This window comes from Phoca vitulina, unplaced genomic scaffold, assembly GCF_004348235.1.
Source record: "Phoca vitulina isolate PV1807 unplaced genomic scaffold, GSC_HSeal_1.0 scaffold35, whole genome shotgun sequence".
NCBI lineage: Eukaryota > Metazoa > Chordata > Mammalia > Carnivora > Phocidae > Phoca > Phoca vitulina.
In genome coordinates this window covers 14,651,847-14,670,743 of record NW_022589738.1, presented here as the reverse complement: position 1 = coordinate 14,670,743, position 18,897 = coordinate 14,651,847, and the positions used below count along the sequence as shown (strand labels likewise).

The following is an 18,897-nucleotide window of genomic DNA, read 5'->3' as shown; positions in this document are numbered from 1 at the left end:
TCTGATTTTTTTCCCCTAAAGCAGTTATTTTCCAGATCATCTCCTTCTTTAGACCTAGAAACTGATTACTACAATTATGATTCAAAACCTATTTTCTGCTGCCCTGCACTGAGCTGAGTAATTAGGTATAAATACTTATTTCCTTTGTATGCTTTGCCTTTTTGTTAACTGTTTTTTGGTTAAAAGACCAGAGGTTACATTACTGCCTGCTGAATATGCTTATATTAACAATTGTAAAAAGTAAATTACTTTTGGGAGTATTAATGAATAGACATTTAAATTGCATAGTTAAATCTTTTCCATCCTTTACTAAGCAAACGATTGGATTATGTCCCTCTCTGTAAGAATTTAAACAACAATTTATATGCCCTGTGGGGGTGGGAGAATATTTGTTTCAGAGAAAAGTTTGAAATCTGAATGGCTCACAGCCGTTACAACTTCGTAATCTGTAGTGTGATTATAAATATTAAAATTTAGATCACCAGTCCAACATGCTTTTCGGGGAACACTAATGATTAATAGTTGCAGCGTGGGTGATGGGAGTAGAGGGTGGAGGAGAGAGATGCTGGTTTTCTGACTGCAAGACTTAGCTGCTGATGCGTAATGTGAATATGGGGTGGAGGTGGGGGTGTAAGTATTTTATATGGTGTTTGCCAAACTTGACAGAGAAACTTTTATTCCTTAAGGACTCCACAAGATGCCAATTTGGGAAACCCCAATTTAGAGTGTTAGCTAAATCCATTTTTGTTTCTGTGCTGCTATATAAACTTTGCATAATCCTATCGCAACTAAAATGAATAATAGAGAAAGGAGAGTATTGCTGGCTTTGAGGTTTCTTTCACTAATTTATGTAATTTAAATAAGATAATTTTATTTAATTCAGAATTAGGTCTAACTTGTTATGGAGAGCCATAAAACGTGGTTCTGAGTGGGAAGAGATTAACAGTACTCTACAGAAGTATCACTGAAAAAAAAAAATCTATTAATGAAGATAGTAACTTCTGGGCCAAGTAATAGCTAATGGCAGGCAACGTACTGTTACAGGAATGATGGAGCATTTGGAGAACTATGTTAGTGGCATGTTAACAGAACACACTCCTTTTATAAATATGATTTACAATATAACCTCATTCTGCCAGCCTTCCATAATTTTTAGTTTCAGTTTATAAAGACTAGAGTATGCATGCGGAATTTGACAATTGTGATATATTTAGTACTAGTTATAAGTAAGTTCACAAACACTAGTAGAAAGTTAGGAGCAAGTTTCCAAAAAGTTGTTTCTCTAGTAAATATTTTCTTTGGGTCAGTTTCTGATATATAGTCCCACATTTAGAAAATAACAATGAGAATGTGCAGCTTTTAATTTAAAAATGAAAATTAGGCTTTTCTCGTGCCTGCCTTGAGAGGAATGGGGAGAATCCCTGTGTTCACGCCTAGGGCAGACACTGCTAAGCACTTGGTCTTTGTGTCTGTATTTCTATAACATACTATGTTCTAAGAGCTTGCCTTTAGCACTTTTTTTTTTCTTCCTGGGCTTCTTGCAGTCTTTCTGAGGGGATGTTTCCAGCAGTTCCTTTTGGAGAGATGGGATTTGTTTGTGTTTTCTGGGGCTCTGTCTTCTGTCCTTTTTGGTCTGTACTCTTAAGTAATCTCGTTCACATGAGTGGCTTAAGTTACCTCCTGTTCACTCATGCCTCCTTAGGGAGTACAGAGATTGAGAACTTAGATCTTGGAGTTCCGTATGTCTTGGTGCCAGTCCTGACTCTACCGTTCACTGTCTGGCCCTAGACAACCTGTCTTGGCCTCAGTTTTCCTAATCTATAAAATGGGGCTAATAGTTTCTTAGCTGTTATGATAGATAATGATATACATTACAAATGAGAGAATCCATGTAAAGTTCTTAGCAGCATGCTTGGCAAATGGTATGCTGTCAATGGTGTTTGGTGTTGTCTTCATCATCTACATGTTGACCCCTTCCTTGAACTTTATATTCCTAATTGTCCTCAACAGATCTCTGCCTGGATAGTTCATGGAAATCAATATTTTGGAAATCAGTATTTTCAAAACACAACCATGTGTCTCCTTTCTCAGTTTTCTACTAGCTCTTTGTCATCTAGCCCCTCTCATTTGATGGTATCATTATTTACTCAGTAACTGTTGCCAGAAATCTGTAAGTCATTCTTTCATCTGACCCCCAAGCTGATCATTCACTACACTGTCAATTTTTTAAAAAGGTTGATTTATTTATTTGAGAGAGAGAGAGTGCACATGTGAGCACAGGGGGAGGGGCAGTGGGAGAGGGAGAGGGTCCCAAGCAGACTCCGAACGGATCACGGAGCCTGACACGGGGCTCGATCCCACAACCCCAAGATCACCACCTGAGCCGAAACCAAGAGTCGGTCTCTCAACCGACTGCACCACCCAGGCACCCCACTACGTTGTCAGTTTTTTAAGTATATCAGTTACCTCTGCTGTATTGGTTTAGGTATTTGTCACCTCATGCTTGGGCTAATGTAGTAACTTCCTAACTGGCCCCCCACTCATTCTTCAACCCATCTTCCACTCTTATGCCTTTCTCCCTTTCCATCTACTTCTCACCCTCCGATTTTTCACACCAGCAATACCAAATAGCTTGTAGTATCCAGCACAAACCATGTTTTGACTTGGCTGTAGGCTGTTCCACATGCTCCTACTAATTTCTGGAGTTTTCCCTTTTCCCTTGTTTTGGCCTGAAAAATGTATTCATCTTTCCAAGCCCTCCTAAGTGTTTCTCTCTCATAGAGGCTTCCTCTGACCACCTTCCTATCCATAGATAATAAATTCTTGGTATTATACTGTTTTAAACTGTTTTAATTCCTTGCTCTATAACATCATACTAAAATCATGTATACGTACCTACAGCAGTCTGTTAAGATTAGGTGTTTCCTGAGGACAAGAATTGCTTTATTAATCTTTTGTTTGTTTGTCCTTTGTATTTTTTTTTTTTTTTTTGGTCTTACTTCTATGGGGGAAAATGAAGTAAATGAATAAAATGTGCAAATATCAATAGAATTTTTTAATGTCAGTGCTTCATTATCCAATATCTTGAAAGTTCTTTATATATTTGGCTAAAAAGGCCAAAATATGTACAACCAAGTCAGAATTCTTACATTGGGGTATGTTTATTTTACAGTTCTTCGTATGTTTTGTTTTTTTTCTTTCCTTCCTCCTTTGTTCTTCTTCCTGTTTCTTATCTGTTAAAATGTTTTTTCTCCTCTTAGCAAGTCTCCTTGATAATGCTCCATCATATATGAGCTAACAAAGACTGAGAGTCCATATCCTTCTACTATGGCCCTAACCCTAGCCCTTCAAACACATGCGCTCACACACGCACACAAAAACATATCAATCAAGTTTTCCAGAACTTTTGGATTAGCAGAAATTGCTGTGTATACTCTGCAGTCAGTCCTCTCATAAAAGTCGTGAATATATCCTGTGTAGATTCAGACCAGAGAACGGTGTGCTACATAAAAATCTAGAGAAAGGTCTACTAAACTTTTCACTGAACTGTCAGGGTTTGACAGAGGTACTAATTATGCCAGTGTAAGTACTGAGTTAGTAAATGTGAGTCTTAACTCTTTGAATTACTCAGCTTTGACAGTTGAGCTAGATTTGTTCTATTAGCTTATTGGAGATCCACTGCCAAATTTTCAAATAAGCCTCCCCTTTCTATTTTCAAGGAACAATCTGAATTATACTGAGCTTAATTCTTCGAGGTGTCAGGTCTTTAATTGTTAACATTTAGGCAACAGTTCCTGAGACTTTCATTTTAATAATTTTCCACCTCATGTGTGTTTCTTTAGTAGTAGCTATGATTAGGCAAGCTTTTTTCCTTTGGCTTAGTCACTGTACCAAAAGTAACCTAGCTTAGTGTGTATATGTAAGTGTGTGTGTTGGAGGTGGGAGTGGTCCCAGATGTATTAAAGAGAAAAACAAATGTCAGAACAACATTCCTGTCCTGTCGCTGCCAGAAAGCTACAGGAAGACAGGGAAAGAATTTCTTGATGGAATGATATGTATGAGCTCTTCTTTAGTGGCAATGACTAACAACGTTGAAATAAGAGGAAAAGACCACTGTTACCTTTATTAAGTATTATTTTTATACATATTTATGTGTCTATAGAATGTAGTTCTTAAGACTTTATTCTTACTGCTAATGTCATTATTATTATATTTTTAGTTTGTTTCCTTTTTACCCACCCACGATTTATTTCCCTCAACTAACATCAGAACTATATAGAAAGTCGTAGGAAAATACAGACTTAGTAAGTTGGTAGAGAAATAGCTGGAAGTACCATGATTTTTCAGTTTTATATACTTGTGTAAAATTGTGTGGTATGATAAATTTATCAGTGGCTTTGCTCATTCCTAGTTTATTTTTGATCCATTGTTCACCAAATACTTATTGAGGGTCTAATATATACCACTAATATATCAAGTATTCATTGAGTTTATATTCTAAAACCATGTAACATAATACTACATATTATAAATATACATTACATAATACAAATGCACATGTGTGTATATGTGTGTATTCATATGCACACATGTACACACACAGGTGATATTCATTATTTGCAGTAGTTATGTTCTATGAAGTTGCCCCAAACACTGAATGAATGCTGAACCATTGCTCCTAGGGGAAATACAGGGTTAGCCTCCTGTGAGCCTTTGGTCACCTATTCAACTAATCAATACATAACCTGTCTTATGTGTATTTTTGTTTGAAGATACCTTATTTCATATATATTGTTGATTAACATTGAATCATGACTAACAGCTCTGTAATTCATTCTTGAATGAAACTTATCTCACACTCCTATTTTCTCCTTAAGGCACAGCACAGCCTTCTTGCACTTAGGAATTCTAGACAGCCCTTCAGCATTACCGTTGAAGGCCATTTGAAACAGTGAAATGACCAACAAAAAGCACAAAATGTAAAAAATGCACTAAATGGCAAAAAGAACACTTGCTTACAGTATAACAGCTGAAACAAGAAGGCTGAGTGTCACCTTGTTCACCCTTAGCTGGTAAATCCACATCAGGTGACTCAAATATTTCACTGTTAGGCATGTGTTTGTAAATGACTGTGAAAGTGCAGTGGGTATTGATTTTGGGTTACAAACAAATGTTAGTAAGTGACTTTGTAAATACTCTACAAATAATGAAGATTGACTGTATATCAACTGTGTGTGTGTGTGTGTGTAAATATATATATATATATAAAATAGGAATTTGTTATTGGTCTTCCCTTCCCCCAGCCGTTTCTTTCCTTTTGTTAATTGGTGGTTCTTTTTCTTCATGGTTTTCCTGTATCCTTGTGGTACATTGCATAATTTGTTATAATTTGTTATAAAGCAGTGAAGCTTTTAGGCCTGTGATATGGACAAGAAGTTCACACTGTTACAATGAACATAATTCATATTAACTTTATAATGTACATTATATTATAAATGTATAGGTCTTTCCTTCTGGCCTGGTCATATACACAACAGAAAATCTCCTGCCTGAAGAATAAAGATCTAGCTTCTAACGTACCCCGTGTTAAGTGGGAAAGGAGTGGGACTGTCTGCATTCAGTTTTGTGTGTGATCACTCAATCCCCTCGCTTTCCATTTACTAGTACCCACTTCCTCAGCTGCCTTGTGCCCCCAGTTCTCAGACCCTATGTTTTACCCTCTCTGGAGCAGATCTCTGATAGAATGACAGTAGGGCAGTTGCACAGTGAGATGGAGTATGGGTATGGAGGGGACCTAGGACTGCTTCTCTAGAGATTTCATTCAAACCTGCTCTTTTAGCCCCACCCTCTTAACCTCTAGTTCCAGGGTTTTCTGGTGCTGCCAGTTCGAGTGTCTTGAGGATTCTGGAGTGTAAATGGGTTTGGTTTATGAACTTCCCTTATTTTCTCTTTGCACTTCAGCTTTCCTGACTCTGGTAAGTCAGTTACCAGTACTCCATCTGCTTTTTTGCTTCCCAATTCTGAGTATTACTATTGTCTCCTCTAGTTTCTCCTAGTCCTTTTTAAAAAGTGATAGCCCCCTTGGTATCATTTTGGTGGAGTCTGGGGAGGAAAATAAATTAGATGCATTGTGTTAAATCTGTTATCCTGGAAACCAACATACTACTGTATTCTAGCCTGATTTCAGCCTTAATTCTAGTCTCCTTTTTTGATGTATTTACTTTTGGTATCAAAATTGTTCATTTCCGGGGCGCCTGGGTGGCCCATTCGGTTAAGCGTCCAGACTTTTGATTTCAGCACAGGTCATGATCCTCAGGGCCCTGGGATCCGAGCCCCATGTGAGGCTCCCCACTCAGCAGGGAGTCTGCTTGAGGATTCTGTCCCTCTCTCTCTGCCCCTCCTCTCTCTCTCTCTCTCTAAGATAATAAATAAATCTTTTTTTTTTTTAAATTACTCATTTACTAGACTTCACCGTTTTCACATAAATGAAAACCAGAGGAGGGGACTCTGTGACTGCATAGAGACGCAGCTGCATTTTTTTCAAAACCTTAGGGCGTGGTACAGCAATATTTATTCATTTACAACGTATTCTGGTTTCATTGACCTTTTACTTAAAAACAGAATTCTGTGAGCCGCCACCTGCCTCAAATGGAACCTTGTGCCACCATCCTAATCAAAATTCATTATTCTAAAAGAGTTGAACAACGAACTTCTATTTTATCAAATCTGAAATGCTATCAGTTATCTTATTTCATTTTGATTAACATGCTGGCGAGAATTAGTAGAAATATGAGAAAGATAATAGCTTATGATAATGGCTTACAACTATCTGTCAATATTTTCCCCCACATAAATACTCAAGAATCAGCTGTACCATAGACTAAAAAAAATGTAAGGATGAAATTTCAAGCATGGAAGAGTTTTTGCCAGATGAAAGACCAGACTTAGGCCTCCTGAATTTTTGCTGTTCCTTAAAATATCATTCAAGTATAATTAATCAGTATAAAACATTTGCTGTATTACACTTTATTATACCCTCTCTCTCTTTTTTTAAAAAGATTTTGTTTATTTGAGAGAGAGAGCAGCAGAGGGAAGGGGGCAGAGGAGAGGGAGAAGCAGACTCCCCTCTGAGCAGGGAGCCCAATGTGGGGCTCAATCCCAGGACCCCGGGATCATGACCTGAGCTGAAGGCAGATGCTTAACCAATTGAGCCACCTAAGCGCCCATACACCCTCTCTTCTTAAGATGGGAAACCAAGCCAGAGTATTTCATTGCCTGCCCATCTTCAACCTATCAACCAAATACAGGTACTCAAATCCTGCTAAAATTACAGACACTGTATAACTGTTTAAATTTTTATCAGTTTCCACTGAGTTTCTGGTTGATGGATTAAATCATAAGAAAAACTTAAAGTATATTTCAGTGTCTTTTTGTGTACTAAATTTGATTCACTTTTCCTAACTCCTGGGTGCCATTGAGGGACAGACCCTTGAAATGCTTTACTTTTTGACCTGTCTTCAGGTCATCAGTAGTTCATAAATAAACTCATTTTCCTTGCCTCACATTATAGAATTAGCCTAAAGAATTGAGGATTGGGTTTGATTTTTATTCATAGACTTAAATGCTTTTTTTCCCCCTCCAAATTCCCTTTTTTCTCGTTTTTCTGTAGCTTTCTTCATTTTACTATTACTGAAAGGGCAGGGAGAGAAGCTATGCTTTTCTTCCCCACCTTCCGTCAAACAGGAAAAAGTAAAAAATTGACTCTATTGTCCACGAATAATCCCACATACAGATCTTGGAAAATTTCCAAAAAGATGTAGTGAATTGAAGCACACTACACAAATGTATATATAAATAGAATCCCAAGGGTTTAAGTGTAGACAAAAACCAATTACATTAAGCATTTCCTGAAATTGCTTGCTGTTGTCAGGATAAGTAGTCACAAGTAAGACATCCAGATTGAGAATGAAAACATTTGTGGGAGTCCTGCCTCACTTTGTTATATTGTCTTTTCTTAGAGCAAAATCTTTGAGCAGTTTGGAGTGGTTATTGAAAAGGTCCTCTTTCTTCGGAGTTCTGAAAGGCACATTATTACCATTTTTTTTCCCTTCCAGTTGAGCTTTGTTAGGTTGCTTGAAGAGAGAGATTTGAGGCTGTGGTGTAATTGATGTCCAGAGGATGGCATGGTGAAATCAACTAATTCATATGATGTTAGAGAAATGTTTAAGTCTGGGTTAGATTATATTCTTTTCCTTGTCCCCTAATTGAGAGAAAGACAAACTTCTTTAAGGCAAGCAGGATCACAGGTGCCCCAATGTAAATGAAGAATTTATCTGCTGATTGACCACGGGCATCCACATGTACTGTTTTTACCTGTAAAAGCTAATGAGGGTGTTATTTTTCCTGAGGGGTGTGGATACACATGTGTATACCTGTACATGTATTTAATGACTTAAACTATAATCACCTTCAGATAAATTGCTATAGTATATTGCTGTTGTATTCTGTATTCAGTAGTCAAATCAAGCATGTACATGTACAAATCAGTCTTTGGATTATCTTTGGTTCAGATACTTATTTGATAACTATTAATCACAAGGAACTGTGTGTGCCCCCCCGCGTGTGTGTGTATGTAATGTGTGGGCCCAGGCTTTGGTGTTTTATCAATCATCCCAGTTGATTCAGTTGTATGGCCAGTATTGAGAGTCACCAATTTAGGGAGAGAGCTGGATGACTCAAATGAGTAGACCAGTGGTTCTCCTGGTAGAAAGTACTTCCTTTCCTATGGCAATTTAGAACAATTCTAATTTGAAGTTTAAGGAAGATAGATTTCTCTGTAACCTCTTGTGAGACCAGAGAGGTTGTTGGAGGCAAAGTCATGCAGGGTTTCTCTTTGTGAAGTGCCTCTTTGAGTCTTTTGGCTAGATTTTACTGGGGTGTATTTTCCTATTTGGGAATTATTTATGTGTTTCAGTTCCTAACCAAATATATGCATTGAAAATACCTTCTTTCTCTGGGATTTTGAGCAGAAACATAAGATCAGATTTTCATTTTTAAAACATGACTCCAAGAATGAGTGGGAGAAACAAGTTCTTCAGTAGTCCCAGTAGAAGATGGTAGTAGCTTAGACCTAGGGTATGATACATGGAGAGAGGTGGACAGGATTGAGAGAAATTTGAGAGAAAGTCGGTAGGACTTGTTAGTGAAGATTGGATAGGTGGTGGGTAAGGTGAAAGGGGAAGGGGTCAAGAATGACTTAAGTTTCTGCTTCAAAAGATAAAAGCTGTGTGTACTACCACTGTACTTTAAGATGTTGATGATATATGTAGAATATTACAAAAATTATTTGCCTTGAATATAAGAATACTAGTTAGAATTTTCAGAAGTCATTTTGAAATGCAAATTTGTTTTCTATTCTGGTTTAATAACTTTAATGTATGACTTATTTACCTCATGGATTATAGAAAAATATGTTCAAAATTACAGTACTTAAGTTTGATCTTAAACTACAGCCATAGCAGACAATGAAACATCAGTAAGATGTTGATGGGGACATTAATTAAAAACAATGAATTAAACTTGGCCTTTTTTTTTTTTTAAAGGGGTCCCTTCAGTGTTGTACGACGATGTATCAACAGAGAAACTGGGCAACAATTTGCTGTAAAAATTGTTGATGTAGCCAAGTTCACATCAAGTCCAGGGTTAAGTACAGAAGGTAAGAGATGGATTTCAAGTAAGTTATTTGATGTCTGGCTTTATTTCATCTCCAAAATCCATTTATCAACCTAACTTTCATCCGGGGGTGGGGAAGTGGTGGGTATAATGTAGTGGGAAATGGGTGGAGACAGTTTAAATTCCATTCTAGTTTGTCAATTCTAGAACATGGTATTTGAAAGATAGCTAGAGTAATTTACAGTTATAGAACCATGTAAGATTGCTCTAGGCCTATGGTTTTTGATTAGAAGAAAGTGAAATCTGGATATATATTTTTGTAGGGTCTAATTTTGAGTCCTGTGGTAAGGAAGATGGGATGGGATGGGAAGGGAGGGAGGGGAAATAATGACAAAGATATGATAATTGCAGGTTCAAAAGAAACTAAGATGAATTCCCTCCAAATCCATAACTTACCACCTTTAGGATTATGGTTAATAGGACTAAAAGACTCCTATATCACATTTGGCTTAAGTCAGTGAGAGTGTATATGTAAAAATTTGAAAGATCAGTAGGTTATGACATGCAGGACTTAAACTTTGGTTTTAAGACCTTGATATGGTTAATTATATTTATATGTAAATGTTTTTAAACAGTAGGTAAGCATTTTAAAGTTACTTATTTTTTATACAGTTTTAACTCCTAGCTTCACGTAGCCACAGTTCGCATGTGCTCCTACTTCAGCAGGCACAATTGATTATATTTATTTTTCTAATTAGCCTGTCTTCTAAATTCAGGCTTTTTAACAGTCCAAGAACAATGCAGTTGACAGTTGAAGTTGGAAAAGCTAAGGCAGAGTAGCCTATTTATATTTTATCCAGTTATCCTAACTTTGGAAAGTAGAAACGCACATACTGTAAGCTAAACAGAGCTTAATCCGTTTCTGTAGATCTTTTTTCAGGATCATTGCTTTTAAATACTTTTTTAACCCTTTGAATTATTATTATTATAATCCATATACTGATTATAGAAGATTCTTAGAAGCTGTAACTCACAAGAAGCACTGATTTTTTTTTTTTTTTAATTTATTTATTTGACAGAGAGCGAGAGAGGGAACACAAGCCGGGGGAGTGGGAGAGGGAGAAGCAGGCTTCCCGCGGAGCAGGGAGCCCGATGCGGGCCTTGATCCCAGGACCCCGGGATCATGACCTGAGCCGAAGGCAGACGCTTAACGACTGAGCCACCCAGGCGCCCGAAGCACTGATTTTTTAAAGTGCTTTAATCCTTAAAATGTTACGGCAAGGGGCGCCTGGGTGGCCCAGTCGTTAAGCGTCTGCCTTTGGCTCGGGTCATGATCCCAGAGTCCTGGGATCAAGCCCTGCATTGGGCTCCCTGCTCTGCGGGAAGCCTGCTTCTCCCTCTCCCACTCCCCCTGCTTGTGTTCCCTTTCTCGCTGTGACTTTCTCTGTCAAATAAATAAATAAAATCTTTAAAAAAAAATGTTACGGCAAGATTCAGAGGTCTTAGATCTCATGGTTTCATTCTCTGGAATTGGCTGTTATTACTTTTTAATATAAATTATTTTATAAATGTAGCAGAATTTAAAATTTACTTCCAGGCAGGCTTTGCAACTTAATTATGTTTCCTAAAACTTAACTGGATTTAAGTTTAATATACTGTATTTGATTTTCTGTACCTCAGTTGTCAACTAATAAAACCTTCCTGGGTCTTGAACATAGTTTATTAAACCTATAGACGTGTTGAACCTTTATTTCTCTTAAATGTTCTGTTACTGTTGATGAACTTAGTAAGAGTCTAGCTTAAAATCACAAGTCTAAATCAGTTACTCAGTATACCAATTTTTATATTGATTTAGCTCATTGTTATACCTAATTCTGAATCTCTCCAGGCTAAAGACATTTTTAGGGAGGCAATTGATTACTTTCTCAGTTTGCTGAGGTTGTTTATTGACAGATTTTTTTCAGCAAGGGATCTCTGGTGCCATAGATTCAGACTGCTAGGCTGAACCTCTCTTTTTTTTTTTTAGAGGGAGTCAAATGCCAAACTTAATAAAAAGGAGGTGAGGGGAGATGGGGAGGGTTGGCATGTAGTCCATGTCCCTGAGTTTGTCTTGTCTTTACCTAATATATGGGAGCCTGTCACTGAAATTGTAGTTCATTCCTTCATTGTTTGGCATTGCTTTTGTTATATAAAAGTCTTCAAATCCTATTCTGAAGACAAGGCGAGTTCATTTCATTTATCCTATATGGTAGGGCCACAACCTATAGATATTAAATGATACCAGTTGAATTCTGTGTATTACTCATGACTTTATCTGGTTTTGATAAGAGTCCATTGTTACTCAGATGAAAATGTGCCACTTGTCCTTTATATTTATGGCACCAAAATGTAGTTTTCCCATCTTCTTTAGCACAGTGACCAAGAAGCAAAATCAAAATTCCATCTCCATTACCCCCCCACCTTTCCTTACTTCCTCCCTCCCCTCCCTCCCCTTCCTCCCCTCCCTCCCCTCCTTTCCCTCCCTCCCCTTCCCTTTCTTTTTCCTTCCCTTCCCTTTCTTTTTCCTTCCCTTTCCCTTTCCCTTTCTTCATGCCTCCTTCCCTTCCCCTCTCCCTCCCTTCCCCTCTCCCTCCCTTCCTTCCTTCCAATGGTGTTCCCATATCCTCTTATTGCTCATGTTCACACTATCTTACTTTAACTTGGACACATCTTAAGATATATATAATAAATATTTTATTTATATAAAACCTCTAATTTCCCCTTCCCAATGTCTTTTAACTCCTTTCCAGTCACTGAAGGCAAAACATCTTATCCCCTTTGCCCTTCTAGTCCATTTACAAACTGTTAGGGCCCCAAAATGACCTCATTCATGGCTAAGTGTAGGAGATGCTATATTAAGAAGAAACATATTTTGAAGTGAAGTTTAACATAATAAAAAGGAATCCATAAGTTTAAATATCTAGAAATAGCTGTATTTACTGTTACATTCTCTTCTAATTAAGAAGAGAACTCTCTCAAGCAACACATAATTTAAAATCTGTTTTATTCTTTATTCTTTTTCCATTTTTTAAAATCTATTATTTTATTTAAATTTTACTTAACATATAGTGCAGTATTGGTTTCTGGAGTAGAATTCAGTGATTCATCACTTCCATTTTATTTTTTAATTTTTGTCTTTGTGGTTTGTTTGACCTTGTCATTGCCTCAATATTTTTTCCTGTTTTAGTGCATTTGTATTCAAATACATTATTGAGTAAAATGGGTTTTGTAAAGTGTCACCTGAGGTCCTAACATATGCTCTTTACTTGGACAGATCATTATAATACAAAGACAGATAAAAAGAGCACCTACTTTTTAAGAGGTTTGCAGTTAAATAGTCTTCAACCACTGTTTCTAACATTGTTTTATAAGAACATGTAATAAATTCTAAATACATAACTTACAGATTAGCTTTTGAAATGAAATACTATATATTAGTTGGAGACCACTTGTATGTTTTAATATTTTAAATTCTTGATGCTCCACTGAAGATGTAACTATTTGAATATCTGTTTTCTATTTTTCCCATTAAAATCATAATTTTTTTTCAGTAGGCGTTCTTAATTTACAGGTTATGGGGTATCCAAGAACCCCTTAAATTGTAAGCTCAATTACAGATACATGTTCATTTTCCTAGGAAGAAAGTCCATAGCTTTTATTAGATTCCTAAAAAGGCATATTATTCCTAACTGGTTCAGTTTCTTCTTTCACATGTATGAAAAAATGAAATTGATGCTTATGAACATGAGATGAATAACAAGTTTTTATTAAATGAAAGCTGGCTGAATTTATATTAGGATATTCTGATCAGAGGATATTTTCATACGTACATACACAGCCTCCATTAATGAAATTCCTTGATGAATATCTTAAAATTTTAATTACTACACATTTTAACTCCTATCTCTTTATGTCTGCTAAACCACTAATTAAATTTGACTTTTTTTGTTTTGAAAATAGGTATCAAAATTAGGCAAATTGTTATAAGGAAATTTTAAGGAAGGTAAGATATATAGAATGGGAAACTGAATTGACAGTTCTGAGATCTTAAAGGAACTCAGTTCTTTATGGTTCAATTTTAAAAGTTCAAAATGGCAGTTTTTATTTTGGAAGAATATTGTCTTCTAGAAAGAATATAGATTGGGTTCCAGTTTACCTAGTCTCTAAGAATATCTCATTCTAAAAGTCCCAGATAGCAGATGATGTCAGCGAATTGGAGGAGTAAGGACCTTTGACAATTCTCCTCTCCATAAAAGCAAGGGGAAAACTGGCAAAAATAGAATCAACTTTTTCAGAACTCTGGAAATTAACCAAAGGTTTGCAGTTATGCAGGAAGAATTTATTCAGGAAAAACCACTGATTCTTGCTAAGAACAGTGAGCTTTGTGGCATTTTAACTTGCCCCATTCCCACCCCCGTCTCTCCAGTTCCATGGTAACCTTGAAAACAAAGAGTTCACAATCATGGTGAAAACCAGGAGCCTGGCAGCCACCAAAGGAGGCAGAACTGGGACGGAATTCCTTGAAAGCCTCATGCCCATGAAATTGTCATTATCTGACCTGTCTGGTAGTTTCCTGGAAGGGACCCACTTGCAAGGCTTGTCTTTATTTGGTCTGACTCAGAGATTGCCTACTGCAAAATACCTTTTGCCTGGGGGCATTTGTTGAAAATTTTTAGAGGCAGTTTAACTTCACAGCTACCTGAGGTCGCAGAGTAACAGTTGGGGCAAACAAAAATCTAACCTAAAAGCTTAAAAAGAAAAAGTGGGTAGTGAGAGGTCTATAGGGGGTCTGAAAAAACAACAAACGTATTTGTGGGAATCAAGAAAGCCATGCACATGCATAGGACTGTGCACACACTCGGAAAAGACCTAACGAGACCTTAAGCTCTCAACTCTAGCCAACCTTGAGGCTGTGCCAATAGGAATTGAATGCTAAGGCAGAGTTGTCAACTCCCTGAGCGTTGAAGGTATGCCCCAATACATACACAGCCCCTGCCTGAGCAACAACCAAACTAACCAAGCAGAGACTTAGTGGCCACACTCAACAAAGAATGCAGACTTTACAGAATTCATTCCAAAACCTTATCAAACAAATAAGAACAAAAACTGCCATGTAACAGCAAACCCTAGAGGAAGGGAGATTCTAACTTCCAGAGTTGACACATTATTTAAAACATCTAGTTTTCAACAACAAAAAAAATTGAGACATACAAAGAAACAAAGTGGGGCTCGTTAATGGGGAAAAAAGCAATCAATAGAAATTATCCCTGAGCAAACTGAGTTGTTGGACTTCCTAGAAAAAGTTTATTTTTTTAAAAAAGATTTTATTTATTTGACAGAGAGAGAGTGAAAGAGCACAAGCAGGGGAAGCAGCAGAGGGAGAGGGAGAGGGAGAAGCAGGCTCCCCACTGAGCAGGGAGCCAGATGCCAGGCTTGATCCCAGGACCCTGGGATCATGACCTGAGCCTACTGCAGACGCTTAACCGACTGAGTCACCCAGGCGCCCCTAGAAAAAGATTTAAATCAGCTATTTTAAATGTGCTCAAAGAAATAAAACTGTCTAAAAAACTAAAGGCGAATATGAGAATAATCACACCAAATAGAAACTATCAATAAAGAGAAATTATAAAAAGAGAACCAAATAGGAATTCTGGAGTGGAAAAGTACAATAAACAAAGACAGTTTTACTGGAGGGACTCAACGGAAGATTTGAGCAGACAACAAAGTTAGCAGTCTTGATGATAGGTCCATTAAGATTATTTAGGTTGAGGAACAGAAAGAAAAAAAGGTTGAGCAAAATTAACAGAGCCTCAGAGACCTGTAGGATACAATCAAGCATATGAACATATGTATAACTGGAGTCCCAGAAGGAGAGGAGAGAAAGGGATAGAATATTTGAAGAAATAATGGCCAAAAATTTCTCAAATGTGATGAAAAATCTAAATCTACACATCCAAAAAACCCAAGAAACTCCAACTCCAAGTAGGGTGAACTCATAGATATTTCAGAATCAAACTGTCAAAAGCGACAGAAGTAACTTCGTGTACAAGGGATCTTTAATGAGATTAATAGCAGACTTCTTGTCAGAAACCATGGAGACCAGAAGACAAGAGGGTAACTTATTCAAAATGATGAAAGAAAAAGATTGTCTACCAAGAATTCCATATCCAGGAAAATAATACCTCAAAAATGAAGGTTAAAGACCTTCTGAGATTAACAAAACAGAAAATTCATCACTAGCAAACCTGGCCTACAAGAAATAGTAAAAGTAGTCCTTTAGGCTCAAAAGAAGACACTAGATAGTAACAAACTACAAGAAGAAATAGAGCACCAGTAAAGGTAATTGCACATGTAAATATGAAAGAGCACAAATGTATTTTTGATTGCAACTTTTTTCTCTTGATTTAAGAGATCACTGCTTAAAGCAACCAAGAACAAAGTTGGTGGACTGACATTACTCCAGTACTTCATTTAAAGTTACAATAATGAAGACAGTGTAGTATTTGTGAAAGAAAAAACAAACAGATCAGTAGAAAAGAGAGCCCAGAAATACATCCACACAAATATGGCCAGCTGATCTTTAAGTAGCAAAGGCAATGGAGAAAGGATGGTCTTTTCAACAAGTGGTTCTAGTACAACTGGACATCCACATGCAAAAAAAAAAAAAATTGGATCTAGACTTGGACCTTACTTTTTTTTTTTTCCCCCCAGAAAAGTTTACTCAAAATGCTTTTCTTCTCAGAACGGGAACAAGGCAAGACTGTTCATTCTCAACATTCTTATTCCACCTAGTGCTGGGAGCCATCACAATAAGCCAGGGAAAGGAAATATAAGCATATAGGTTGGAAACGAAGAAATTAAACTTTTTATTTGTAGATGACACAAAAGCCTATTTACAAAATCCCAAGGATCTATAATAACAAAACTTCCAGAACTACTGAGTTCATCAACATCGATATAAGATGAACATACCAAAACCAACTATATTTGTGTTTTTTTCTATGCTTGGCAAAGAACACCTGGAAACCACAGTTAAAAACATCGCGCTATTTGCAGTTGCCCAAAACAAAATGAAATTCTTAGGTATAAATCCCATGAAATATCTATAAGCCTTGAAAAAACTATAAATCTCTGATGAAAGAACTCAACAGTCTAAATAAATGGAGAGATGTACTCTCTTCATGGATTGGATGACTCAACAAAGTAAAGATGTCATTTCTTCCCAGATCTATCTATGGGTTTGCTCCAATTCCAGTTAAATTCCCAGGAAGATTTGTTGTGGGTATGGAGAGCTTATCCTAGATTACATATGGAAAGGCAAAAGAACAAGAATAGAGAAAACAATTTTGAAAAGCTGTAATCAAGTGGGAGAAATCATTCTACCCCATTTGTTAAGCTTTATAGGAATTAATACAGTGTGGTACTGGCAGAGGACTAGACCACGATCAGTGGAACAGGTTAGATTGCTCAGAAGTAGCCTCATACAAGGACAGCCAATTGATTTCTGACAAAGGTTCAAATCCAATTCAATGAGGAAAGAATAATTTTTTTAAAAGATTTTATTTTAGAGAGGAGTGGAGCAAGGAGTAGAGGGAAAGGGAGGGGGAAAGAATCTCAAGCAGACTCCCCGCTGAGCAGGAGCCCGATGTGGGCCTCAATCTCACAACCCTGAGATCATGACCTGAACCAAAACCAAGAGTCCAATGCCTAACTGACTGAGCCACCGAGGTGCCACAAGAATAGTGTTTTTTAACCAATGGTAGTAGAGCAATTGGACATCCATAGGCCAAAAATTGAACCTCAGTCTAAATCTAACATTTTATATAAAAATCACCTCCAAGCGTATCATAGATTTGAAGGTAAAACATAAAGCTATGTAACTTTTAAAAGAAAACATACCAGAAAATCATGCAGGACCTAGGGTATGGAATTCTTAGAGGTGACACCAAATTTACAATCTAAAGATAATGAGAGAAAATCCAACATTAAAATAAATAAGTAAATAAATAAGAGAAAATCCAACAGTAAAATAAATATTTTTAAAAATCCAGTTACCCAGTGGATAAAAAACATGAACAAATCCAAAAAAGGATTATACGAGTTTGTACGAAGCACATGCAAATAATGTTCAACATCCTTAGTTATTAGGGAAATATAAATTTAAACCACAACAAGATATTACTACACAACTATTAGAACAGCTGTAATAAAAATAACACTTTGTTTTCACAAAAATGTGGAGAAACTGGATCTTTTATACATTGCTGATGGGAATATACAGGATAAAGTCACTCTAGAAAATAGTCCAGCAGTTTCTTTGAAAAACTAAACATAGAGTTGCCAAACAATTCAGCAGTTGTACTCCAGGGAAATGTACATCTCAGAGAAAGGAAAACCTATGTTCACACGAAGACCTGCAAGTAAGTTTTCATAGCAGTTCTATTTGAAATGGGTAAAATTTAGAAAGAACTAAAATGTGGATAAATGGTTAAACAAATTGGGTTACATCCATACCATGGAATAACTATGCAGCAAAAAAAACAAAACCAAAAAAACACAAAACCTGTTGATGCATGCAACTACTTGGGCAGATCTCAAGGGAATTATGCTATGTTAAATCTTTCTGAAAGGTCATATACCATATGATTTCCCTTATATAAGTTTTGAAGTAATAAAATTATAGAACTGGACGACAGATTAGTGATTGTCAGGTATTAGGGATCACAAAGTTTTTGTGAGAAGCATGAGAGAAGGGGGGGGAGGTAGGTATGACTCTGAAGGGATTGTTGTGGGGGATCTTTGTGAACATGATCCCAGGGTCCTGGGATGGAGTCCCGCATCAGGCTCCCTGCTCAGCGGGGAGCCTGCTTCTCCCTCTGCCTGCCCCTCTCCCTGCTTGCACACACTCTCTCTCTCTGACAAATAAATAAAATCTTTAAAAAAAAAAGTCAAAAAAATAACCAGCCTAGGAGAATATAAATGACATAAAATAATCTCCAAACTTTATTGTTACTTACAAGACAGGTGCTTTAACCAACTAGGCCATAGAGCTACCTCAACCTTTATTGTTATTTAAATGAAAAAAAGAGAAATCACAATATAATATTTTGTATTATGTTAAGTAGAAAGAAACCTGCACAAAGAACTGGAAGGATCCATATCAGTATGCTAAGAGTGGTTACTTCT

General features: G+C 36.9%; 1 protein-coding gene across 13 annotated transcripts in view; it reads left to right on the top strand.

Annotated features, from left to right (window-relative positions):
* CASK (calcium/calmodulin dependent serine protein kinase) overlaps positions 1–18,897 on the top strand; it is a 346,895-nt gene that overhangs the window by 55,954 nt on the left and 272,044 nt on the right. For 7 of the 13 annotated variants that reach the window (XM_032426584.1, XM_032426582.1, XM_032426577.1 and 4 more), the window contains exon 2: positions 9,603–9,715. In XM_032426584.1, the coding sequence (XP_032282475.1) occupies positions 9,603–9,715 (113 nt within the window). Of the gene's footprint in view, positions 1–9,602; positions 9,734–18,897 lie in introns of all 13 variants that reach the window. The other 6 variants (XM_032426573.1, XM_032426583.1, XM_032426579.1 and 3 more) reach the window with 1 other exon arrangement.